This window comes from Penicillium atrosanguineum (genome assembly GCF_028827265.1).
Source record: "Penicillium atrosanguineum strain IBT 20685 chromosome Unknown utg000002l_segment0_segment0, whole genome shotgun sequence".
NCBI lineage: Eukaryota > Fungi > Ascomycota > Eurotiomycetes > Eurotiales > Aspergillaceae > Penicillium > Penicillium atrosanguineum.
Window position 1 is genome coordinate 2,992,095 of NW_026623134.1, and position 26,064 is coordinate 3,018,158.

The window sequence follows — 26,064 nt, forward strand, 5'->3', positions numbered from 1 at the left end:
CGAACACATATATGCCAAAGATATAGAAAGACGTTGGCAAATACCTATCGGGAGGGGAATGCGCTTAGTCAGTCCGTAGAGTCCGGGGAAAGCAAAGCAGTCCGCGCTTCTTCCGTTCTACAATCGTACCACCATGCGATAGAATCCTCTCAAACCTCCTTATTCACGCAGACCGATCATCGAGAACGTTTCCGGCGCTTCGATGACCCCCCTTGTGCACGAGATCGCCAAGCGACCCACTGACCGGAAGAGCGGCGCAGGTGCGCGATGCCTCGTGCAAGCACGGCGCCAGGGGCGCGGCTCCGATGTCGCCGAGCCTGTGATAGTTGTAAACGTCGGAAGCAAAAGTGCAACGGAGAGCAACCCTGTACGATCTGTGTCCAGAGACACAAGGTGTCCGAGTGTCATTTCTCGGACCGCCCCGCGCGCTTGCTCAAGCCCGATCCCAAAGACTCGACTATGCTGCTCAGTGAGCGGATAATGCCTTCCCCGCAGCGGGAGACGGCGATGGATCGCCTATTAAACTCCCTTGAGGACCGTGGGATAGATCTGGAACAACAGGCCAAAGATGAAAAAGAGGGTGCGGCGCCGGTGCCGAAAGTGGCACGACTTCTCCGCGATGGGCAGGGCAAGTTCATGTATATTGGGGATTCTGCAAGTCTCTCATTCTTGCAAAGTGTTCGCCGTGTGGTGTCTTCCGCTATCGGTCGTTGCGAATTCACTGAAGATAATTCGCGACACTCCATGCTCGAGGCTTTTCAAAGTAATCCGAGCACTCAACCTGGGCCCCTCGTCCCACCGCCCAGCAATGAAGAAGCACAGCGACTGGCCCAACAATATGTCCTTGCGACTAACCCTTTGCTGGACCTCTTTGATCTAGAAGAATTTCACCCGAGATTGGCCAATTGGGTGGGGAATCCAACTGGGGACGAAGACACCGTTAGCTCCATCTTCTACCTCGTTCTTGCCATTGGTGCCCAGGTCTCCGACATCAATCAAGACCAGGCGGAGCAGTACTTTAGCAGTGGACGTCAACTGGCGTTTGCCGCATTCCAGGAGACGCCGAGTATCCACACTATCCAGTCTTACATCTTGGTGTCGATGTACATGCTCGGCGCGTGCAGGCGAAATGGCGCTTTTATGAACCTAGGAATTGCTTTACGCGCTGCTTATGCGGTCGGCATTCATCGGAAGGACGCAAATGCGCTCTTCTGCGGTCGAGAACGACGTGCAAGAGAGCGAGTATGGAAGAGTCTCCGAATGATGGACTTGTTCCTCAGTGCCTCTCTAGGCCGCCCACCAGCAACATCAGACTACGACTATGATATCCGCGAAGATGTAACCGCATATGTTGATCAGCAGAGAAATCTGACACCAGATCAACAGCTTTCGGCTGCGGTCATCTCCCTCTGCAGGATCTTTGAACGCATTCTTACCGATGTTTATATGAAACAAGTCATCTCAATCAATGTTGCCGAAGCCATCTCAAATCAACACCGCGCTTGGGTGCGCACTCTACCTTCGATACTCAAATTGCAAACGGAGCCACTCGATAATAAACCCATGGAAGACAGTCTCGCTGCAGCCCATGTCTTTGGATCTTATTATTGGTCCATCATCCTCCTTACACGACCATTCCTCGTTTACCGTGTGGCACAATATGTCAAGAGTAAAGCTGACTCGAATGCTTCGTCTGATGCAAGGAATGGCAGCTCCCGCATTTCTCTTTTCGCCGATGCATGTGTTTACTCTGCCCTCCGAGGCCTTGACGTGGTGGATGCCCTCGGGCACTTCGAATCTCTCCCACGACGTCTACCCTTCCTGATCAACTCGGTCTTCAATTCCGCCGTCGTTCTTGGCGCAGCCTTCTTCGCCGATTATGATAGTCTGCTCCCCCTCGAAGAAGGCATGAACAAAGCCGAGCGGTTCCTCGGACTATTCGTTCCACACGATCCTCATGCATGTCGATTTTTCCAAATTGTCAAGTATCTTCGTGGCGCCGTGGCAGAATACATCCAGCGCCGCAACCGCCAATGGATGGAACGCCGAAGCAGGCAGGTAGATCAACTTTTCGGCCAGGTTGGCGGCGGCAGTGAACCCGGATCTCTCCTCTCGAGCTCAGGTCGTGAAATTGTCCATCCAAGCCCGCAGAGCCAAATGCGTCACCATTCCCCTGCAGTCCCATCTCCTACATCTCCCGGCAAACTCGGCGGCATGACTCCATCATCATTTCTGGCCGCACAGCCACGGCCCTCCGCAGGCCCCCAGCCACCAGGCAGTGATGTCTGGGATGCACTCTGTGGCGGGCCAGATGGAGCAGCCATGTCCTACGATGCTGCTATATCTGCACTGACCACCTCTGGTATTCCTGTCGGCTGCTCCCCTGGCGGTACTATTCCTTCTGGCCAGCCACCGCTCTCCGGTGGTCCTTCTCCGCTGTCTGATGTGATGTTCCCCGAGAACGGACTGCTGTACATGGCCGAAGATCTCCCGGTGTTTGGCATCTGGGATGATGTTGGGCCTTCACTATAATCTCAGGGCATTTCTTAGTGGCTCAGCTTCGTGAGAGCTTTCTCAATTCTCTTATCTAGACATGTGATTGATAGCAGGGTGTACCGGTGCAAGCTTGATTGGCAATTTGGTGCCTGGGTCTGGCCTTCCAAAGCGGCCGATATATGATTTTATGATACTCCTATGACATTGATATAATATACCATACTCTGTGCATATACTGCTGGACAGTGTTGATGGACCTTATACATCTCTCATTGCCATTAACCCTTCTTACATACACCTTAACTCCACTTTTACCTCTTACTTTACATGGCCTTTACAGCCATAGGTTCAATTTATTATCAAAATCAATTGCTATCTAATTGGCAGCCTTCCTCCAAAAAAAAGACGCTATGCATCATAATGCAGCTTGCATAATAGCCTAAGTAACATACATTGTCCAGGGCATCACATCTTAACCACAAGGAAAAGACATCAGATATGCTGCCAACAGATTTTTCGACAGATAGCAGAAGGAAGGAGGGGAAAGAAAAAGCAAAAAGCAAAAAGCGTAGCCATCCAGTAATATAGGAAAGGAATTTAGAAAACGAAAGCATTCAATAATAGCTTGGCCATAAGCATAGAGTATAACGGAACGGGATGCAGGGCGTAAGCAAATGAATCGAGGCGCGTGGGGGAAAAAGATGACAACGGCTCGCTAAGAGGAGTTTTGCAAGGAAGCCAGACTCATGGCATTGGTACGCGCTGCGTTAGGATGCGGGCCATGATATGTACTCATTTCAATTCAAAGCTCGAGATTGAAAAGACAAGATGAGATATGTAGAACTTCCGTCGCTGCGGACAGGAATCACAGTGGAAACAAAGGGGGAAGGGGAGGGGCAATTGGCATTGCCCGAACGTCAAAATTATATATACCGATCGAGAAAATGAAACGGTTACCAGAGTTGCCATTCCGATTAGAAGCCGAAGGGGTTGGTAGGCGCTATTTGTGTTTTGCTGGTTAGCTTCTGTAATGTCTATTTGGATACGTGGGAAACACTTACTAGCTTGTGAAAGGTTAGCCCTCATTCCCGTTGGCTGTGGAGCAAGCTTTTTGGGCGCATCTGGCTTGACACCAAATCTGACGGACGGAGGAGGTCCTGTCTTCTGAGGCGACAGAGGTGTGGCCATTGGTTGCTGGGGAATTGGTGGCACCGGAGGTGGCGATGATGCATTGTAGTGTCCATTTCCGAAACCGTTGGCACCAGTTGGCTGAGGCTGCAAAGCGGGAGGAAGCATGGAGTTGATACCAGTTTGCATCGGCTGCTGAGGTTGGGGGTACCCGCCAAAGCCGGTTTGTTGCGGAGCCATTCCCTGGAAGCCTGTAATTTGTCCTGGTTGACCATTGACATAGGGAAGCTGCTGCTGCTGCTGCTGCTGCTGGATTCCGAATTGCGATTGGGGAATAAACCCAGTCGGCTGAGGCATCAACCCGTTCTGGGGTTGAGGCTGTCCCATGAAGCCTGTCATTTGGGGCTGCATGTGCTGCTGATTCAATTCGGTCAAGCTCTGCCCTGGAGCAGCTATTGGTGGCCCTGCCTGAGGAAGCCCAGTCAATTGGGGCTGCAATGGAGGGGGACCAAAGGAATTCTGTTGTTGTGTGAAATTCTGTGGCGCCGATAGTGGGCGCTGCGGAGGTGGGGGAAGAAGCGAATTCTGGTTCATGTTCTGTGGCACCTGGGGGCGCTGTCTGGCCTGTGACTGTTGAAATCCAGTCTGTTGAGGACTGAAGCCCTGAGGCTGTTGTTGTGCTATTTGGTTGAAGAAACCAGGGGTAGCACCAGTCGGCTGGGGCTGCACCGGCGGAGGCTGTACAGCAGTCTGCTGCGGTTGAAGGGCGGGAATGGCAGAACCTGGCTGTGTGGCAGTATGCTGCGCAGGGACAGGCTGCAGCGGAGCTTGAAGCAATGACAAGTCAGCCATTGCACCCGTGATCTGCTTCTGGATAACAGGTGGCGGCGAGGCAGTGCCGGAAGGAGTGGAATTGACCGGCGCAGCAGTCGTGGTCTTGCGTTGCTTCACTTCCCATGCATCATCGTCAAATCCACGCGCGACAGGCTTCTCAGGTGCAACTGCTGCTGCAGGACTAGCGGCTCGCTCTTCCTTTGCCTGGGTCTCATCTGCCTGTTCAAAGGCTTTGGGATCGACAACGTCACCAGCCTGGACTGCTGGAGCCGGTCTACCCTTTCGAGTATTATTGCGAAGGGTACCACCAGGTCCAGCGAAAAGTCCACCCTGGCCATCCTCAATAACTTCCTCTCCACCAAAGCTCACATTCCGAAGTTTAGATTTGGCACCGGTGCGGCCAAGAGTGGTGTCCAGGTGTCGCATGACTCGGAGAATATCGCCCTCCTTCAAGCCCAAAGTGCGAAGGGTCTCGGGAGAAATGTCAGGCAAGACAGATTCATCCATGGAATCCTTAAGGAAGTTCTGCGCATAGCGCTCACACTGGTGTGGTCCAACGCCAGCCTTGAGGAAGAAATCGAACCAATCGTACTCGGGACGCTGCACAGATGCGCCTGCAGAGCCGCGTTTGCCGTCGGAGGTAGCACGAGCCCGAATGCTCGAAAGAGGCTTGTCCTCGTCCAGAGAGACACCAGCAACCTTCTCCACGTACTCAAGATCGTCAACGGACATCTTGGACACGGGTACCGCAATCTTGATTCCGTTGATCTTATGCAGATGAATCTTGCCATCTTGAAGGCCAATGAACTGTGCCTCAACCGTGAAAGCCTTTGAACGGTCGGTCCATTTCCTCACTTTGCTCGGGTCAGGTTTAGACTTTGACTTGCTCTCGCGCTTCGAGTGGCGATCTGTAGAATCAATAGAGTCCGTCCTGGGCTTCCCAAGGGCTGCCTTGGCCAGTCGGGCCTCCTCCAATCGGTTCTTTTCTACTGTTGATAGACCAGATTCCACCCCAGACGGCTCAAGGCTCACAAATCCAGTCACTTCAACGTAGCTGCTAGGGACCACTCCTTCTTTGCCGTTCTTCATTCGCCGCACCATCCACCACTCTTCGGACTTGGTGTCATCGATAACAACAACGTCATCACCCACGTCCACCGTCACCTCATCATCGCCTTGTGCCGTGAAGTCATACAATATGGTGCCCTTCTTATGGCCACCACCACCACCTTTTCCAGCGGCAAGGACCTCTCGTAGCCCTTCGGCCCGATAGGCCCCGGCGATCTCGCCAAGTGCGGCCACGATCTCCTGCGCAGTATCCTTGGCTCCAGCATGGAAGTCCACACTCTTGCTAGGCCGAACAAGGTCGACGAAGACATGCTTGCCTTCAATTGAGTAATGAGTAAGCTTCTCCGCGGTCCATTCTTGTTGGCGATCATCGCCCTCGGGAGAGATGAAGATGATTCCGGTGACCATGTTGATGCCCAACGTTGTTGGCATCTTCTTTCGCTTGCCCATCACCTCGACCATTTCATTGATGTTATACATGTGGTAACCCGAGGGAGACCGCGGTGTCATCTCGCCAGCCCGGTTGTAGGGAGGAGACGCTTTCACATGGGTTCCATCGCGACCCATCGAAGTAGCTGCCGCCTGGGGACGAGGGGGGGGGGAAGCCCCAGGCGAGCGGGATTGCAAAGGAGGTGTAGCCCAATTTTCTAACTGTTCGGACGGAGGTCGGCGCGGCAGAGCAGGCGCAGGGGGTTCTTCTTCGCCTTCATCGTAGGAGGGTCGCGTAGGTAGCTGAGGAGGCGGAGGTTCATCTCTGGTGGGCTCTATTTGCGCGCTCGCGGGTGCATGCTGCTTGTGAATAATATCCGCAATCGCGGCTGCGGCGGGGTTCTGCACCGTATCGATTGGGGACCCAGAGGCTGACGGGTGATACTCTTCCGCAGCAGCCTGCGTCGGTCGTTGCGGGAGAGACGGAGCTTCAGGCTCATATTCAGGCTCTGTGACTGGGGCAGGAGAGGAAGCCACGGCATGAGCAGTGGGCGCAATATCTTCAAGGATTTCAATGTAATTTGAAGGTGCAAATCCACAGTCCCCATCAGTCCCAACCAAAGTCCAGTCCGGATCCGAAGTATCGTAAACGAGCACGTCAGCGTCTTCGGAGAAAGAAACCTCCTCGTCTGTTTGTCGAGTATAGTCGAAAAGAGCCTTGGCGTTGTGGATCGGTTGCGCCTATACAATGGGTCATCGTAAGTATCAGTCAATTCCTCGGATTCAGACACATCCATGTATTCAATGCACGAAACCTTTCTGGTCCGCACAGCTCCGGACATGGAAGACTTGAAAGTTTGTGCCCTTAAGCATGCGAGTGATCCGGAGTGCTTACCTTTTCGACGTAGTTGTTCGGAACTAGTCCTTCAGGCTCGTCTTCGTCGTCTGGCTCTGCCTTCTTCTTGGCCTTCCACCAATCATCCTCGGCATTCTTCTCTATGATGTAGAGCAGATCGCCCTCGCGAATCTCCAGTTCACCTTCGCCCTGAGGCTGGTAATCATACACAGCCGTGTAGACGCCCAGGAAACCCATCGTTGAACGAAGACCCAGACTAATCGGGTCTCTGTGTCACAATGACCAAATCTCCTGGCGCTGCTGTTGGCGCCGTCTGCGGAGGGGGAGGGGTGAATTGCAACTCGAATTGTCGACCGGAGGGGGTTGGTCGTCAGGGCGGATGGTGCCGTTGCTTCAGCCTTGGCGGAGAGTCTTCAGGCGGGCAAGGGACACGTCAAAGAGAGAGAGAAGCCACGCGCAGAAAAGACCGAGCCGAGCGCTGGCAGAGGAGAGTTGGGAGAGAAGTGAGGGTTGGGGTCAGGGAGGTGGGAAGGTGGGCCGGACGATCGCTAGGAGGTTCACGGTCACGTTCCTTACGTAGTTGCGTTGCCTCCCCCAACTTTGAACTTCCCTTCACATGGACTTGCAACCTCCCGTTCAATATCTTTACGGATTCTTATCTCATTCAATTGCTTCAGGATCAACTTGGAGCGTGTCCTTACCTGGCCTCCTACCTGTCCCCACTCGGCTACCGGCAACTGGGGCAACTGACGTCTTTGGGCATGAAGCTAGCCGGCCGTTCCTGACGCTTGGCCTCCTATTTCTACATCTACACATGGAATATTGGATTGATATGCAGGTCAGAGAATATATGCCTTTTTGAGAATGGAAACGCCAAATTTCGATGTCTACTGTACAAGTTCAACCCTTCATAGTTCATCTTTGAAGGTTTCCTCACTTCCTTCCCCGTCGTCAGCCTCCGTATCTGGGGTTACCGGTTGTGATTTCGAATCATCGCCGGCCCTGTGCTCAGGTACCTTGGGTTCTGTAGTTTTGGTGTCTTTAGCTTGGGGTGCAGCCTTGTTTTCATTCTGCTGCGGCGGTGCCTCATCATCATCGGGGACAACGCCCTGGAATTTGATCACTCCATCGCTCTCGACCACTTCCAGGCTCCAGTCTTTGCCCTTGGCCAACTCCTCTAGTCTTTTCCCCATTTCTTCAACTCTTTCGGGGCTGAGGTCGTATTTCTTCAGCACCTGCGAGGATGCGGGTTTCATCTTCCCGTTCTCGCGTTTTGCAACAACGTCCACAACGCGCTCTTCGCCTGCAGATGCCACTCGGCCCTTCTCAATCTGCTTACCCTCCATGCCCACGAGCTTTTGCCCGCCCACCACGATCCCTCCGACAATTTGAAACTCAGGTGGGGACTGGACGGCGGCGGCCGCCGCTGCTGAATCCTCTAATTGGTGAGACGTAAACCACTCTTTCACGGCTTCCCACTCGGGGACATCCTCGGGCATCAGGATCTCACGACATTCGATATCATGGACTTCATCCTGCTGAGGCGGCAAAAAGGCGTTGTCGTCACAGAGTCGAGGTGTGTAGATAACCATAAGGTAGGAACAGGTGGTCAATTCTTTGATCCATCCAATCTGGTCCGTGGACTGCGGATGGCAGTGAAACTGCACTTCGACTCTGCGGTCGCGTCCAGTCAAGTCACATTTGGTGCCACCACGTAGATGTTGCACAAGATAGCGCGAGCCACCTTTGGTGTGTAGTTCTGCCACGTCGGTCGGGTATGTCTGTTTGTGCTCCTGAGTTCCTTTTTCTTTGTCATTTGCTTCGGCGGGGAATTGCCCCAAGACAAAGGAATGAGTGTTCGGGTCTTCCATGGGTGGATAATTTGGGACGCCACGGCCTGCGGCGAGTGCGTGAAATTGCTTGATCTGCTTTCGGTAGCAGAATGAGTACGACCACCAGCCGGAGAAGTAGTACATGCACTTGTCCTCCATTTCGCGTAAAAGCTCAAGACCGCGGTCTGTCGCGCGGGCCAGCTCCTTCTGTTCGTCTACTTCGTCCGCTTGGCTGTTCGTCTTGTTGGATTCAACCGTCACGCGTGGTATTTGGCAAAGGAGTCGCCGGTCATCCAAAATCATCTCTTCGTAAGTATAGTCTGGTCGGGCGACCTCCTCGCCACCCCGCGTGGAGTCATCGGTGGAGTCCTTGGGTGTGTACACCTGAGGGTTGTTCGAAGGGCTGTCGGAGCTGGCTTGTGTGCGAAGCAACTCTTCGGCTTGAGAGTGAAGGATATATTCTTCTGGGAAGGTTAATTGGTACTGCGTACAATTAGTACTGTTAGAGCGAGAGGTCACTCAATCGGCGTCGCGCTGGGTCTCACGACATACCTGTGGATAGGCCAGAAGATCATCGTGGATATTGAAAGGCCGCTTATCTGCCGACGCGGTGGCTGCGGCACAGGCCAGCATGAGCCATGGCACGATAGTCCACCTAGTCTGGCCCATATCTCCCACTGTTTTGAGGTGATCGCAAGAGACGGATGACGTTTGGGTATGGGGTATACGCTTTGTTTGAGACTCCCCACCAGGGCTCTCCCGGTAATGAACGACGAGAGTCGCTTGAAATATAGAATCAGGAGTGGTATCTCAGATGAACAGTAAAGACAAAGAAGAACGGTGGACGCTGATGCGATCCCGTTGGAATTGGGCGGAGAGCGGGAGCTGCTCCGTGGCCTTATCTTGTCTGATAGCAATCCGAGCTATGACAACCATCGGACGTGTGGTGGCATTTGAATATACAACTTTGAGGACATAACCTATGCAGGCTGGGTCTCTTGATTAGACGCCAGTGGGGATTCTTTTGACATCATGTATGATATTACCTACTTACCTTCTACTCTTGTTATCGAATTTGGCTGCTGTTACCGTTCATATTTGTACTATGAGGAGTATTTATAAATGTATGTCAGTGTCAAATATAGGTAGCCATACGATTGAACCTCAATGAAATGTCAATATCCCCCTTAAGTTTCTTCTGAATCTCGGATTAGTTATACACATACATAGATATTGTAATCTTGAACCTTGGAAGTGGCCTGCTTCCACAATAACAAGGTTAATTCTTCAGTCCTTACTCGAATTATTTCTGACACGTGAGTATCTCACCAAAGCTCTTTTTGGACATATATTTAACCAATAATTCTAAAACACATTACATGAACCCGAGAAGATAAGTCACAGCCTTCCTTGAAGCGTTGGTATTATATTCCTCGTCCGGCTGTAGTCATCGTCACGTGACCAAAACACGTGCCTAATGACAAAGAGGATCAAACATGGTTAACACCTGATTACGAAGGCATTAAGGATGCTGACTTGAGTCTTGGTCAGAGCGGAATTCTAAAACTTGCCTCATGATTGGCTACCGCTGCTTCAGACGTGTGAACAATCGCTGACTGATGTCTTGGAAAGCAGTTGCTAAGGAAGCGTTTATGAAGATTGACTAACGCTGATTTTCCTATATCTCTTTTGCATTCAGCTCGAATCTTCGATATCTCATCACTGGGGTATAAATAACCGTTAACATACCCATGAAGCTACTTCTGCCTTTCATAATTTGCGTCACGGCAATCTCTTGGGTCTATCGTCCCTCAATTCCCGACTCTTTCGTCTCTTTTATACAGCAGCGAGCTCCAGAAAGCTTATCGCGCTTCTTGACAAAGTCTACCATCAACACAGCTGCTTTTACTGCTCCTCAATTCGACTTGGAATACCCGGTTCCCGTCGTCCTTTCTGTTTCCAAAATGTCTACTGCTCGTGCTATCCGTCAAGTCTTCCTTGCCGTTGAGCAGGCCGAGGGTGCAGGTGCCCGCGTCCGCCGCTCAATCGGCACCGCCAAGCTGCGCAACTTCAGCCCTTTCCTAATGCTCGACCACTTCACCATTGGCAAAGGCGCTGGTTTCCCTGACCACCCCCACCGTGGCCAGGAGACCATCACCTACCTGCTCTCTGGCGGGGTGGATCATGAAGATTTCGCAGGCAACAAGGGCACCATTGGCCCTGGTGACTTGCAATTCATGACTGCTGGTCGTGGTATCATGCACGCCGAGATGCCCCACGAGAACGAAGACGGCAGCCCCAACGTTGGCATGCAGCTCTGGGTGGATCTGCCCCAGAAGTTGAAGATGTGCGAGCCGCGCTACCGTGACTTGCGTGCTACTGAAATTCCTATCGCCAAGACTGATGAGGGCCGTGTGACCGTTAAAGTCATTTCCGGCCAGTCGCACGGTGTCGATTCTGTCCGTGACTTGGCCTATACCCCCGTCTGGATTTTGGATGTCACTATCCAGCCTGGTGGCCGTCTTTCTCAGGCATTGCCGCAGGGTTGGAATGCTTTCGCCTACACCCTCGCTGGTGACACTATTTTTGGCTCGAACGATTCCACTCGCATTGTCAAAGAGTTCCACAATGTTGTCTTCGAGCAAAATGGTGACTTCGTTGAGGCATCAGTTCCCGACAATGCGCAATCTGAGACTCGTTTCATGATCATTGCCGGTCAGCCTCTGGACCAAAAGGTCGTCCAGTACGGCCCATTCGTGCTAAACAGCCAAGAAGAGGTCTACCAGGCCATGCTTGACTACCAAACCGCGTCCAACGGGTTCGAGAGAACTCGTGGATGGGAGAGTGAAATTGGCAAACGCATGGGTAACTAGCGGATGTAACCCTTTTATTTTTAATTTGTTTAACCCGAATGTATTGCATGGGAAGTTGTAGTTTAGATATCCTGAACTTCAAATGAATGATGATTTTCTAAGAATAATTCAGAATAAAGAGTAGACATTGAGCCACTAGAAACCATTGCCCTTAAATCCCAGCACTCCTGTGAATATGCATACAAAAATTTGTCTCGTTTAACGAAATGTGCGCAATGGTAGGCCTGAAGTTCTCGCAAATCCTCAAAAAACCTCTTTCTGAGCAATCCCGTCAACGTTCAGCTTGGCGCCCATAGTGCCAATCACATTTACACCCCGAGGGACTCGCAAGTCGCGGATTTTAAAGCAACCAAAGACAACTAGTCTGGAGAGGTTTGGGCAACATCGGAATATGCTCTGTGCCAGAAAGTCATCCACGACGCCCTGGAATGCGATATCGAGATACTTGAGTTCGGGATATCGTTTGTGCTCAGAGAAGGCTTCCTCGTATGCCGCATATGAGATGTGGCGACAAGAGGCAATATTCAAAGTCTCGAGTCTGGAGCCTGAGTGTTCCATCAGAGCGATGAAGCCATCCGATGCCAGGCCAACAGGCTCGGCTGGTCCAGCGGGGTTGGACATGTCTACATCACGAAGGCCATGGAAATCCACAAATCGCAAAGGTGGGTTAGACCAACCTCTGAAGAGCGCTGCCAGTTCTTTATCCATACACAGATCATTTTTGGTGAATCGAAGCTTACTCAGATGATGGCAATGCTCGTGAATGTGCTGCAACAGCCTATCATCTGCGAGCGGGAACTCATCCAGAGATAGAGAGCGTAGCTTGGGACCGATCTCAGTGATGACCTGTAGCAGGGGTTCGGGGCTAGTCTCCTGACTGAAATGGAGTGACAAGTGCTCCAGATTCTTCAGCGTTGCTATCGATTCAAGCGCCTTGTCGCCAATTTTCCAGAGATACTTCAGTTTCAGGCGTTCAAGTCCGGAACAACTCTTGCACATGATCTCCATAGTTTCATCGTCAAATGCAGAGTCAAGATTCCACAATTTCAGGCTCCGCAACCGGGGGCCCAACTTGGTGAAAAATTGGCGCCAGCATTCGTCGGTCACAAGATTCGGCGAATCCAGATGAAGGTCTTGAATATTCATGTCGCGATCCATTATATACTGGAAAATGCGATCCTTCATTGGCGTTACGAACCGTAGGTTCAGCCGAGTCAAAGCCGGCATGGACGCAAGGATCTTGTGATAATCATTGGTGTCGAGGCCTGAAGATATGATTAATATACCATTCGTGTTGCAGTAAAAAGTAAAGGAGTGACATACTTGCACAGTCGTAGATGTTGATCTCTCTGTGGGTGGGCCGTAAGAAGAGATCCAAGGTCTTTGAGGTCACCGCGCGTTTTCTGGATAGAATCTGGCTAAGGCGATGCATCACCGGAGGGGGGAGGTCGCCAAATTCTTCCACGTCGTCAATATGCTCGGCAACTTTCTGCAAAACGGTGAGTCACGTTGGCTACGATGAAGAAATAAGGGACAGACCTTGATACATGTTTCTAGCAAGCTCTGGGTACCATGTGGGGACATGCCATCTAACAATTTGCTCTGATTTTGACGACGCCCGATGCCAGAGCTACGCTTCTTGGCCGGTGCCTTCTTACCACCATCGGCATGCTTCTTAGAGCAGTCTGCGCAGAGAAGGCCCCCAGTAGGGCCTGTCTTGCTATAGGCAGTGACCGTGAAGCGCTTACCACAGAGTTCACAGTTGTCTAGCTGACCTGGATTAGGTCGCTGCTTCTCATCCATCATAGTATTTGCCAATTCATCGTCATCGTCGTCCGGCTCTCCGGTTCGGCGGGCCTTGCGGCGGGCGAATTCCTTGCTCTTCTTGATATTCTCGATGGCTTGCATTCGTTTGCGCTTCTTTGTTTTGTCTTCGGGGGACTCTGATTCCGGCGTGGGCTCGTATTCGGGTTCTTCTTGGTCCATTGCAGCGGCTTCTTCCTCCTCTGCAGCCTGGCGCGTCGCATCCGCCAGCCGGCGGTCGTATTCATCGCGAATTTGCGCCGCAGAGATGTTATTGGACTATATTGTCAGTTTGGCCAAAGCAATGATTCGTTTGGTCACATACAGCAAGGAAATCAGTCAGAGCCGAGTGTCTGTTGAAGCGTCGTTAGTACTGGCAAGATTAGTATTCAGATAAAGTCATACGGGCCCCGAATATTCCTCCCCTGCCTTCGCTCAGTCCTGCAGAATGTTAACAATAATTCAAAGCTCGTCAATCAAGAACGTACATTTTGACCAGGGAAAATCCGAAATAGTGGCGAGAAGAGAGATGTGATGTGCCTGAACTTCCAAGTCACAAGTTTCGTGGGAATTTCGCGTTGCACTTAACGCGAGGCTCTTATCAGGTGAGATAAGTGACGATGCACTCGATCCGCGATTTCGATTTCGATCACGATCACGATCGCGCAATAAAGACGAGGGAAGGAATGATAACGCCCTTGGGGATGGCAAATGGTCGGGACCGAATGAAGAGTTTTCCTGGTTCAGGCACCTGGATCGATCACTTTTTTCCGATCTCCAAAAGGCTCCTCTGACTTCCCCCTTTCACTTCCGGTCTTTCCCTGGTCCCTTTCACTGTCATTCAGCCAGGTCGTTAATCTCTTTTACTCATACTGTCCGGCCTTACATCCGTTGGTTCAATCACTCTCACTCTAAACCTCGGTACCCTTCATATCGACGTGTCGCCACTCCGAGGACTTATCCCGAGAGATCTTCCCAGTACAGCACAGCCCTCCCACTCTGTTTCGATATCCGGTTTGATGGATGTTTGATTTGGGATATGTCATCTAACTTGTCTAGATTGTCTGTGGCAGATTTTCGATTCCCCCTCTCCCCCTCCTTGTCCCCAACGATCCCTTGAAGTTTCCGAGAATCTATACAAGCCTCAAAAGGTCCCCAGCATGAGGAGGCGCAGCGCCATCATAATTCCCGACTCCGAGGATGACGTGCAGTCCAGTTCAACGTCAATCAAGAATTACTCAACCCTCCGTCAACCGGTATCCCTGCGACAGGGTGGGTCATCCCTTCCCCGATCTCGAGCCACTCGCGTCATCCCGGACTACGAAGATGAAGCCGACGATGACTTCGATCGATCTAGCAAAGTATCAACAAGGACAAGAACTCGTGCGTCAGGGACTCTCGAGGTCGTGATACCCGCGAAGCAAGATGAGACCTCCACCGATTCCTCTCGGAGCTCTCTGGGAATCACGTCGGCCGATGGAGCCACCGGTTCCAATACGCCAGCAACCAGTGTTGGTGCTGCCGCAGAATCCGATATCAAAAAGCCTCGGAGGCGTGTCAATGCATCAGAACGAGTCGCACGTCTCCAATCAAACACTGTCACCAGAAGAACTTCTCTCAGAGGTACTAAAAGATCCGCGGCTACTATGGAACAAGACCAAGAAATCACCGATGAGGCATTGGCGCGTGCGCTCCAAATAGAGGAGTATGAAAAGCCACGTCCCAAAAAGCAGCGAAACGGCTTCGAAGATCTCCAGGACTCAGCTCGAAGTCTCGCAGAGAGACTGGACGCGATGCCTCCTGACACAGAATTGTCAGAGAGTGAATTATCCGATCGGATTACACCTGTGGATACTGAAGAGGAGGCCGTCTTTCAACCATCTGCCTCAGATTCAGAGAAAGAATTATTTTCCGCCGCCGAAGAAAGAGAGAATCCACGACTTCGACTTGCCTTCCCACCCGAAATATATGCCGACGAGGACGAAGATTTGCCATCCTGGGAAGAACAGCGCAAAATTCGCCGAGTAAGTCTGCATTATTGTACGTTATCTATACAGTCACTGACTTTCTTTCTAGATGCAAGCAGATCGGAAGAAACTGGAGAAAAAGCACCCGATCATTCTTACAATGTGGGATGATCTCAAGGCCAGGCCCCTCATCCCCGCCAAGGAAGCTCAGCAGCCCGAATCCATCACACGCAAGTTGAAGCCATTCCAATTGGAAGGCCTGAATTGGATGATGGAACAAGAGAAAACGGACTACCGGGGCGGTTTGCTCGGTGATGAAATGGGCATGGGGAAAACGATTCAGGCCGTTTCTCTTATCATGTCTGATTTTCCACAACCCAACCCGACTCTAGTCCTTGTACCTCCGGTTGCTCTAATGCAGTGGGTGTCTGAAATCAAGGTTGAACACCCCCGGAATCTTCATAGTTCCCTCAACTAACCATGACTCCAGGAATACACCGATGGCAAGCTGAAAGTACTTGTTTACCATAATTCAGACTCCAAAGTCAAAAAGCTTACGCAGGCGGACATTCGAAAATACGATGTGATCATGATATCTTGTACGTTGACTCTACCTTCATTTATCCTGAATCATGGCACTAAACGGGCATGTAGACTCGAGCTTGGAGTCAATTTATCGCAAACAGGAAAAGGGATGGACTCGCGGTAATGGAACTGTGAAAGAAGACAGTAAGTCTGAAGACAATCTAGCTCCCACGATTTATCTTGACATGTAAAGGTATCATTCATTCCATTGACTATCACCGACTCATCCTTGACGAAGCGCACAGCATCAAGGTAAGATAATGTTTCGAAACCTTATTGTTACCACGGCGCTGACCTTCATTAGCAACGTACCACCGGAGTAGCCAAGGCCTGTTTCGCTTTGAAGGCTTCCTTCAAATGGTGTCTTTCTGGCACTCCTGTGCAGAACCGCATTGGTGAATTCTTTTCACTATTGCGCTTCTTGCAGGTCCGCCCCTTCGCCAGCTATTTCTGCAAGCAGTGCCCATGTTCGCAGCTTCAGTGGACCGCAAACAAGCAGGGTCGTTGCACTGAATGCTCTCACACGTAGGCCTCTTCTTCAACCGGAATCATTTCCTGGACACTAATAATGACTACAGGGGCTTCAACCATATCTCGATTTTCAACAAAGAAATTCTCAATCCAAGTGAGTCAAGTATTACGAGAACGAACTCTATGCGGCTAGCTAATACATGTTTAAAGTCACGGAAGGAAGAACCCAGGAGGAGCGAAAGTTGGGATTGTCAAAGCTTCGTCTCATCACAGACCACATCATGCTTCGACGATTGAAGCAAGAGCATACCTCGTCCATGGAACTTCCACCCAAACGGTAAGTGCGGTCACATTCCTATTTCGTTTACGTTTGAAGCTGACTCCAGTTTCAGAATCACTATCCACAACGAATTCTTTGGTGAGATTGAACATGACTTCTCTCGAAGTATCATGACCAACTCGAGTCGGCAATTCGATACCTACGTCAGTCGTGGTGTCATGTTGAACAACTATGCCAATATTTTTGGTCTTATCATGCAGATGCGACAAGTGGCGAACCACCCAGATCTTATCCTGAAGAAGCACGTGCAGCCGGGCTTCAACGTTCTCGTCTGTCGCGTCTGTGACGAACCGGCGGAAGATGCCATTCGGTCTCGCTGCCATCACGAGTTCTGCCGCAAATGTGCCAAGGACTACATTCAGTCCTTTGAGGATGGCTCCACTGTGGATTGTCCGCAGTGTCACATTCCTCTCTCAATTGATCTTGAGCAGCCTACGATTGAACAGTCCGAAGAATCCGTCAAGAAAAACTCGATCATTAATCGAATTTTTATGGAGGATTGGACGTCGTCGACCAAGATCGAAACGCTTCTCTACGAGCTCTATCTCCAGAGAAGCAAGAGCCATACACCGAAGTCGATCATCTTCTCGCAGTTCACCTCGATGCTGCAGCTTGTGGAGTGGCGCCTGCGCCATGCAGGGTTCAACACCGTCATGTTGGACGGGACGATGACGCCTGCTCAGCGGCAAAAGTCCATTGAGCACTTCATGACCAACGCGGACGTTGAGGTATTCCTGGTGTCCCTGAAGGCAGGCGGTGTGGCTCTGAACTTGACAGAGGCATCACGAGTGTTCATAGTGGACCCGTAAGTGTATTGCTATCCAGTAGGGAAAGACATTGGCTAACACTCTCATGCAGGTGGTGGAACCCTGCAGCAGAATGGCAAAGTGCGGATCGCAGTCATCGTATTGGCCAGCAGCGGCCCTGCGTAATCACTCGCTTGACAATCGAAGACTCGGTCGAATCCCGAATCGTTCAACTCCAGGAAAAGAAGGCCAATCTGATCCGAGGCACTATCAATAAAGACCAGGGCGATGCTCTTGAGAAACTGACCCCTGAAGACATGCAGTTCCTTTTCCGCGGGTCCTAGGGGTCTTTCGAGAGTCTTAGACATGGTACGCCACAGTCGTCAAGCCTCCAACCTAACATCTTGCCCCACCATACGACGTCACCGAGCCCGCGAAGCGGTTGCGCACGCCTTGTGTCTCCACTCTGCGATACGACCTCACGAATATTTTTTAATGTCTTGCAGTGCCATTATCTCATGTAGCTAGAACTCGAACGTCGCACACCTAGTCTATATACGGTTCGCGAGTTTCCGTCTCCTAATGGAGGTCCTATCACCTATAGCGTAGAACCATCAGAATCAAGCGTTTCAAGTCGAGAGCAAACCACGGATGCGAAATGAGATCATGCCCTACGCCTTGGCGATCGTTCTATATCTGAATTGTGTTGCCTGGCGGGGGTCAATGGTAAGGCTGAAGCTTGGCTCTCGGCAACTTTCACTTTCCCCACCAAACCTCCCCTGACCCTCTCACATCGCTTCTTATTTTTTTTTTAATCTTCTCTGTTTTCTATTAATATCAGATAATGCTCCCCCACTCCTTCGATTCTTGATCTCCAGACTCTCTCATTTAGCCATGGCATCCCATCCAGTTGACCGATATGGCCCCAAGCTTGTTGAGAAGGCCGACAAGTTACAAAACCGGATGAGCCTGGGACCCGACCCCTCTAAACCCGCCGGAGGTTACGATGCGACTCCGCTTCCACAGGCCCCGTCAGGATACACTGTCAAGTTCACCTTTCACCGCGGCGATGACCTACCCGTTGCGGACTTTGGAAGCTTCTCCTCAGACCCATATGTCTATGCGCAGCTCCTGGTTGACCTTCCTCGGCGCCATAAGCAGGACCCTCTGGTGAGCTTTCGCACTCCCACTGTGCGCAAGGACAAGAATCCCGTGTGGAACAGCGAATGGGTTGTTGCAAACGTGCCGGCGTCAGGCTTTACGCTCAAGGCATACGTGTACGACGAAGACCCTGCCGACCACGACGATAAGCTGGGAATCACATTTATCGAGGTTCCTCGTTTGTCAGAGGATTGGCTGGGCTTTAAGGAGAAGTCGTTCAAGATTAAGAAGCGTTTTGGTAGTAAGCGCGTCTATGTATTCACCAACGTCTCCGCATTCGCCACGGGTCATCATAAGGAGTCTTTCTTGATCATGAGCATCGAGGTCCTAGGCAAGACAGCCGGGGATAACGGCGGCCAGATGTACACCGTCGGTCCGCTCCATTGGTTTAAACACTTCTCGCCTGTCATCGGGCGTCTGACGGGAACGAAAGACCAAGTCCAAAGTGAGGATGGGAGCGGCAAGGCTCTTAGCCGATACAAGTATGTTGCGCTGCGGCGTAGTTTTAGGCCGACCCATGCTAATACTTGTCAATTAGCTTCCAAGCCATTCAAATTCAGCTCATGGGGCCCGTTCCCTCTGAGCTCTATCACCGCTATGTCGAGTTCAAGCCATTTGTGGCAGGCATGTTCCAAGCGCAGAGTATCAAGGGTCGGATCCTGCACAAAGCGCTACACCACCAACACCAGCGGATCTATAATTTCGATCGTAGTACTCTCAATGGGACTTTCCCGCATCCTTGCCGTGAATTTTCCAAGAAGTTCCTCGAGTTTGCCCACTATGGGCAGGGCGGCCGGATTTTCACCTACGTGCTCACGTTGGATGGCCGGCTTCGTTTTACGGAAACGGGCAAAGAGTTTGGAATTGACTTGCTGAGCAAACACACGATGCATAGTGATGTATCAATCTATATTGCTTATTCAGGTGAATTCTTCTTGCGCCAACGCAAGCATCGTCGCTCGCGCCGTTCTCCCTCATCGCGACCATCGTCCAACGCTGAAAATGCCGAAAATGAAATTCCCGTGGAAGAAGGGGACGAACCTGAAGAAGAAATCCAGGAGGTTTCACCAGAACCCTCTGATTACGAGCTATTCATCGACAACGACAGCGGGACCTACCGCCCCAATGCCGAGAAATTGCCACTTTTGAGAGAGTTCCTCGCCCTGAACTTCCCAGGTCTTCATGTCACTACGTTGGACTGCCAGGCGGATGCTGAGCGAATGGGTCAGATGAAGGATGAGCAACGGGGCCTCAAGAAGGAGCAGGGGCACCTCGTCACGTACCTTCAGCAGAGCAGCGCTTCCTCCCTATCAATCTCTAGCTCGGACGAGGAAGAACTTAATGAGCGTGGCGGCGAGGCCAAGAAACGAGGAGAAATGGCCCAAAGGATTCACGAGATGCGCGATCTGAAAGGCCAAATGATGAAGTGGGTGGAAGCTGATGGACATCCTGATCGCTCAAAGCACCGCTATGTCTCCGGACGTGAACGGGCGATCTCGACGGGCCAAATTTCCGATGTCCCCACTCCCCCAGCTGCTGGCCCAGCGGCTTAGATTGTGCGATTCTTCTCTCACAGTACAATCGTTCTTCACGTTGCAACTTTTACTTTTCTCGGACTGGAACCGAGCATCACGACGTTCATGATTAGGCTTAATCCGATACGATGCGAGTTGACGAGAGGTGGCTTTCGTGTACATATATTCTTTTTTCTACAGCTCTACCTTGGTAGTAATGGAATGCGCCCTATTGATGATATAAGTTATTTTCTAGTCCTATTACAGCCTGACCGAGACGATAATGCAAATGAGCTCAAGTACTCTGTTCTATTAGTCCTTCTAAAAACTCTTCGGGGATATTCCTCTACCCGTCTTGTCTTCTTAGGCGTCTTTCTGGTATTATTTTTCAATAACTAGCTATTAAACGACTCGAAATACGATCGAATAGACAATTCGTCGCCGCCTATTTAGGCTTGTTTAAATTGTCGCCTTGGTCCGGCTGTAGAAGATGACAATTGCAAAGAGGCCTGAACACTCGAGCCTCGGTCCTTATTTTTCTTCAAACGTGTTTCTGGACACCTTTCTATCTCCGTTTTTAATACGGAGACACTATAACACATATATTTAGACTCACCTTAAGTAACATAGCCCACGCCGCCTATCCAACCCACAGATAATCAATATCCGTATAGTTGGGCACTCGGGGGAAGCGCTGAGGCTGAAACAAAGACGGCTGCATCAGCCATTATTTTGGGCCTAGCAAACAAGGATTCATAGGTAAGTAGCATGAGGGAAATGAAGGCAAATTTTATTGTGTTGAATATTTGAAACATAGTCTTGGGACGCATAGCTGGCGTCCCATGAGCAAAGGGAGGCAGCAGACCCCGAGAATCCGCCCCCTCCTTCAAATCGGACGCGATCGAACCCAAGCTTCGACTCCACCCCCTCCCCCTCCACAACACCAGCCTCATTTTTACTGAATGACGGATCATTCTCATTCAACTTCCTCTCCCTGGCCATCCGACTGCTGCGCACCCTGTCGATGGCCGATTGGCTCGGTGCTCTGTCAACTTCCTTCTCACGCCGCGACCTGATCTCTCTGCCTACCCCATCATGGGCAATGTCGCCAGCCGCCTGGATGATGCGGGGAGCTTGTTCTCCAAGGACCAGAATCGCTGTATGTCAAGTTTTATACCCTGAAGGAGCCTCCAGGCTGATGAGCACTTTCCTGCAGTCTCCATCGCATCGGTCACAATAAGCAACTCCCGCCGCCGCCTGCTGACCCTGTCCCCAAACGCGTTCCCTGCGGTGCGATATATAGCAAAGCGAGACCCGAGCGACGAATGCCCGATCGAATATATTCAGGTACAGATACACCAAGCTAGGTTGTGGTGGTGCCAGGCTAATCTTTTATCAACAATGCAGGACCCAGATGTCGCCTCGTCAACCTCAGCCCCTACGTTCCTGCTACGCCTTTCCAACGATGACGAACTCATCTTTAACTTCACCTTCATCCTGCGTCAGACAAAAACCGGCAATGTCGCAGGTTCAACTGTCAATGGCGTATCGACCTCGCTCCCAGAAGTCGCCGACACAACCCTCACGGGACTCACATTCGCCCACGCATCCAACTCGAAGGAACTCGATAATTTGATCACGCGAGAGTTCCACGCGAACCCCAACTTGCAGAATAACTCCAATGTTCAGCTCATCGGGGACTTTTCGACCGGAGGTACCCCGTCAGTGTCATTTGAATGGTCCTGGAGATGGAAGCCTCCCAAAATAATGGAGGACAAAGGTGGCGGCTGGCGAAACAGCTGCAGCTTCTTGGATTATGATCAAAGGACCAACCGCTTGAATACTCTGGCTCACTTCTCCTTCTGGGTGCATAACTCCATTCGTCTGTTGCCCAGCCCCCAACTATCCTCTCCCAATCTAGAATTGCCCGTTCCTCGACCGCGCAGCCGCGTCCCTTCCACCCAGTCCACCGTTTCCCATCTCAGTGATACCGAAATCGTTTTGAACCACCACGTGCCTTCTGTTACCCCGCCTGAAAGCGCAGATGGTATACTCCCTCCTCCCCCAACAGTGCCCCCACCCCCACCTCCCGTCAAAGTCGACCTCCCATATTCGCGCCCTGGGGATGACATGGGTGGAGTGGAAGATGGACCACTGTTTCGAGCAACGATGAAAGCAATGGAGCAAAAGACTGGAAACATGCGCACAAAAATCAAAAAAGTTCTCAAGAAAGCTGAAGCTGCCCAGCAAGCGCAGGCAACCTGCAACGATGCCATGGAGGCCTTTTTGGGCTCCTTGAATGATGCTTCTACATCCAACGCCAATGCCATCCAGCCTGCACTAGACCATTACTTCGAGAAGATTGCTCGGCAGATCCAGAACTACGAGCATCTCAACACACTCCAGTTGCAAAAGCTCGTAATTGAGCCTCTTATTAAGCTATACAACAACGATATTAAACAAGCTGAATCGAAAAAGAAGGAGTTTGATGAGGAGAGTCGCGATTACTACGCCTACGTCAGTCGCTATTTGGGCCAGAGACAGGACTCACTCAAAGAAAAGAAGCGTGTCGAAAGTGATTCAAAGTATCAGGTCAAGCGGCGGAACTTTGAGTTGAAGCGCTTCGATTACTCTTCTTTCATGCAGGATCTTCACGGAGGCCGTAAGGAGCAAGAGGTCCTGTCTCACCTGACGAAGTATGCCGATTTCCAGGCCAAGAATTTCTTGGCGGCTGCTAAGAAGGTTGATGAGATGGTCCCCCAGCTTGACGCTCTCATTTATGAGGTGACTCAGGCAGACAAGGAGTTCCAATTCAAACGGACCGAGCGTGAGGAAAAGCGCAGGGCTTTAGAGAAGAACAGCAACCCGTACCTGGAGCCCGATGTCGTGGCTGGCCCGGTAACCGTCGCTTCAACATCTCTCGCGACTGCCAATGGAGGTGCTTCCACCGACGCAGAACTGGGTCGAGCCGATAGCACTGGATCTCAGCTGCGCGGTGTCATCAGCAACAGCTCATCCATTTCATCCCAAGCCAACGCTGGATCCGTTGGCTCTTCCGCAGGAGTTTCTGCCCCCACAACAAGCGCCGGCTCTGCAGGTGCCTCAAGCCAAAATCGCTTCAAAGGCATTCGAGATCTTGAAGAAAGAGACACACTTGGATTCGATCAAGCTGCCGGTCAGCAACGTAAAGAGGGTCTCCTGTGGGCTCTGTCTCGCCCGGGTTCGCATATTGATCCCAAGGGAATCAATAAGCAGGCATGGCACAAGTAAGTTATTACACCCGTACCTTAACCCAGTACATGCTAACGATTCTTCAATTCACAGGTTCTGGATTGTGCTAGATCAAGGAAAACTTTCTGAATATAGCAATTGGAAGCAAAAGCTAGATCTTCACATGGAACCTATCGATCTTCGCATGGCATCCGTTCGCGAAGCTCGAAACGCGGAGCGCCGGTTCTGCTTTGAAGTCATTACGCCTCAATTCAAGCGTATCTACCAGGCAACTTCGGAGGAGGACATGGCCAATTGGATCCGGTCCATCAACAACGCGCTGCAGAGTGCAGTAGAAGGACGCGGGCTGCCCCCTCATCCTGTGCCGTCCAAAATCGAATCTAGTGGTCGTGACATCGGCTCTGTTCTCACGGGCAAGAGCTCATCGGTATCTGGTCACCACGGATATTCAAACAGCTCCAGCCACAGTGTTGGTGTTAATCGCCGGACTACAGTCGGTGCGCGACCCAATTATGTACGCCACGACAGCAACAGCTATGAAGAGAACCCGTCACGCCTCCTTCAGCTTGTACGTGATGCCGATGAGGGGAACAAATGGTGTGCCGATTGCGGCTCTTCCTCGAAAGTCGAATGGGTCTCCATCAACCTTGGAATCGTCTTGTGCATCGAGTGTAGCGGTATCCATAGGTCCTTGGGAACACACATCTCCAAGATCCGATCGCTCACTCTGGACGTACATTCCTTCTCGAATGACATTGTCGAAATTCTCTTGCAGATTGGCAACCGGGTCAGCAATATGATCTGGGAGGCGACGTTGGATCAGTCGGTCAAACCGAGCGCAGGCTCTACGCGGGAGCAACGATTGAAGTTCATTACTGCTAAGTATGTCGACCGGTCCTACGTTGAACACTTGCCTTCCCCGCGGTCCCGCTTTGCGACCCCTGACGAGACCCTTCTTGCCTCGATCAAACGGAATGATATCCAGGGCGTGCTCTACGGCATTGCTCTGCGTGCCAACACGAACGTGGCTGATCGCTCCCGCAACACTCATGCCGTGTTCCTGGCCCTTGCTGCCGCCGACCCAGCCTCCCCCGGATCCACCCCCACTACGCCTATTTCCTCTCGCCCAGCCCCCAAGGCGATACCTTTCCCCGTGGCCGAGCTGCTGGTTCAGAACGGCGCGGACATTCCCCCGCAGCCGCCTTCCATTCCCCTCTCCTCGGTAGCCCAACTCTATCTCAGTCAGCGTACTTCGCGGGCATCTGCCTTCACGCCTCCTACACCGGGTCCTGTCCCTGGAAAGGTCACTGTTGCCGACAGCTTGGGTTCTTTACCTACCATCCGCGCCTCAGGCAAAGACAGTACTTCCTCGTCTTCAGCACAGCCATCTAGCTCCTTGGACAGCAAGGAGAAAGAAAAGGAGAAGCTTTCCAAACGAGGAAGTGCCGGCGCTCGATTTGCAGGAAAAGTGGCATCCCTTGGAATCGACCGATAAATCTTACTTCGTCGGACATTTCACCACCCTAATTATATCCGTCTTAATGAGTTTTGCATGAAGATTACCCCTCTGATGACTATTGTGTGTACGGCATAAACCCTTGCTTCGAATATAGGTCGCCGGGCTTTCTTTCTTTCTTTCCTCTGTCTCTTGGTTTCTTTTTCGCAGGACAACCCCTCGGTTTTCTCCTCTCATGTGTCTTTGCCGACGGCTTTGTCTTTTTTCTGTATGGCTTTATGATGCCGAACAGGGATGCATCGGCCTTGGTCTTTTTTTTTTTTTTTTTCATTCTACCACTTTACTTTCCGTAAAGAATTTTATATATTGGGCGGGACCGTATCGTGTATCGCGATACCCACCTCTTTTCTTTCTCAATTGTCTTGTTTTTGAACGGGTCTTGGGACCACGAGTGTATAGTTTGCCGTGTAGCTCGACAGTAATTCTGCAATTTCGTACTTCTCCATGTTCTTGATCGCAGACAATGCAAGAGAACAGATTGTTCGTTCTTATATTTCCATCCTCTCTGTTCGTGCCATTTAACAATAACAAACGTACGTTAGTGAGACAGCGCATGCTCCGTGCAGCAAGGCGTTGGCCCGGAATCTGATATCACTACCAAGGCCTGGTATCTCGTTGCCTGCGAGTGGCAATTCCTCCATTCCGGCGCCTCACCGATCACTGGCAGCTGACAGGGAAGTAAATGCCCACTTACCAAAGAAAGAAGGTTGCATGGGTCCGTGGCGTTCATCATGCCAAAATAGCGGCAATTCCGCGGGCGACCGTGACATGGTCAGGCGACAATTGGGGTTTTGGTGGTAGAACGTGAGATATGGGCCGACACTAGGGGCGAGGGGTTCCTTTTCCATGAGCCTTGCTGATCTATGCAGCTACTCCTGCCCGATTGAGCTTCCAGCTAGTCCCTCCCGAGGTTCACTGTGGCGAGAGATCGACCAGTGAGCCATCCGGCTCCAATTGATCTCCGATGGTCTTCCTGGGTTTGATACCACTGTCCGTGATACACTGGCAGTTTGTGGTGGCTGTGCATGTTTTGTCCCCAGGGCGGATCTGAAACTCCATCATGTTGCGTCGTCCTCATGCCAATCAGATCAGATCAGATCATGGATGTTCGATTGGAGACCCTCTCGTCTCGATCTTGTGGCCGAGTGGGGGCTGCGAATGTTGCGCGAGCGTGTGCATCAATCGATGCGTCGGACCCCATTGCCCTGAGTGCG

At 51.4% G+C, this 26,064-nt stretch overlaps 8 protein-coding genes across 8 annotated transcripts; 5 read left to right on the forward strand and 3 right to left on the reverse strand.

Moving 5' to 3' along the window:
• Window positions 1–202: 202 nt before the first annotated feature.
• N7443_002925 (putative C6 transcription factor) lies at window positions 203–2,532 on the forward strand (the record flags this gene model as incomplete). The annotated part of the gene is made up of 2 exons (XM_056882981.1): window positions 203–328; window positions 385–2,532. 2 exons carry the CDS (start codon window positions 203–205, stop codon window positions 2,530–2,532), a joined length of 2,274 nt encoding a protein of 757 aa, XP_056744822.1.
• A 938-nt stretch (window positions 2,533–3,470) lies between these two features.
• Window positions 3,471–7,048, reverse strand: N7443_002926 (cytoskeletal protein-binding protein SLA1; the record flags this gene model as incomplete). The annotated part of the gene is made up of 3 exons (XM_056882982.1): window positions 3,471–3,496; window positions 3,558–6,696; window positions 6,851–7,048. 3 exons carry the CDS (start codon window positions 7,046–7,048, stop codon window positions 3,471–3,473), a joined length of 3,363 nt encoding a protein of 1,120 aa, XP_056744823.1.
• A 671-nt stretch (window positions 7,049–7,719) lies between these two features.
• Window positions 7,720–9,312, reverse strand: N7443_002927 (PRKCSH domain-containing protein; the record flags this gene model as incomplete). The annotated part of the gene is made up of 2 exons (XM_056882983.1): window positions 7,720–9,126; window positions 9,196–9,312. The coding sequence occupies 2 exons, from the start codon at window positions 9,310–9,312 to the stop codon at window positions 7,720–7,722; spliced, it is 1,524 nt and encodes a 507-aa protein (XP_056744824.1).
• A 1,295-nt stretch (window positions 9,313–10,607) lies between these two features.
• On the forward strand, window positions 10,608–11,516 carry N7443_002928 (pirin family protein; the record flags this gene model as incomplete). Its single annotated transcript, XM_056882984.1, has 1 exon — window positions 10,608–11,516. One exon carries the CDS (start codon window positions 10,608–10,610, stop codon window positions 11,514–11,516), a length of 909 nt encoding a protein of 302 aa, XP_056744825.1.
• A 243-nt stretch (window positions 11,517–11,759) lies between these two features.
• On the reverse strand, window positions 11,760–13,809 carry rad7 (uncharacterized protein; the record flags this gene model as incomplete). Its single annotated transcript, XM_056882985.1, has 4 exons — window positions 11,760–12,781; window positions 12,840–13,005; window positions 13,056–13,598; window positions 13,804–13,809. The coding sequence occupies 4 exons, from the start codon at window positions 13,807–13,809 to the stop codon at window positions 11,760–11,762; spliced, it is 1,737 nt and encodes a 578-aa protein (XP_056744826.1).
• A 670-nt stretch (window positions 13,810–14,479) lies between these two features.
• On the forward strand, window positions 14,480–17,772 carry N7443_002930 (DNA repair protein RAD16; the record flags this gene model as incomplete). Its single annotated transcript, XM_056882986.1, has 10 exons — window positions 14,480–15,343; window positions 15,396–15,725; window positions 15,777–15,885; window positions 15,941–16,015; window positions 16,065–16,123; window positions 16,176–16,396; window positions 16,450–16,496; window positions 16,553–16,679; window positions 16,735–17,487; window positions 17,541–17,772. The coding sequence occupies 10 exons, from the start codon at window positions 14,480–14,482 to the stop codon at window positions 17,770–17,772; spliced, it is 2,817 nt and encodes a 938-aa protein (XP_056744827.1).
• Window positions 17,773–18,322: 550 nt separating this feature from the next.
• N7443_002931 (C2 domain protein) lies at window positions 18,323–20,142 on the forward strand (the record flags this gene model as incomplete). The annotated part of the gene is made up of 2 exons (XM_056882987.1): window positions 18,323–19,071; window positions 19,128–20,142. The coding sequence occupies 2 exons, from the start codon at window positions 18,323–18,325 to the stop codon at window positions 20,140–20,142; spliced, it is 1,764 nt and encodes a 587-aa protein (XP_056744828.1).
• Window positions 20,143–21,198: 1,056 nt separating this feature from the next.
• N7443_002932 (putative ARF GTPase activator (Csx2)) lies at window positions 21,199–24,829 on the forward strand (the record flags this gene model as incomplete). Its single annotated transcript, XM_056882988.1, has 4 exons — window positions 21,199–21,262; window positions 21,320–21,450; window positions 21,511–23,369; window positions 23,428–24,829. The coding sequence occupies 4 exons, from the start codon at window positions 21,199–21,201 to the stop codon at window positions 24,827–24,829; spliced, it is 3,456 nt and encodes a 1,151-aa protein (XP_056744829.1).
• Between the last annotated feature and the right edge of the window lie 1,235 nt (window positions 24,830–26,064).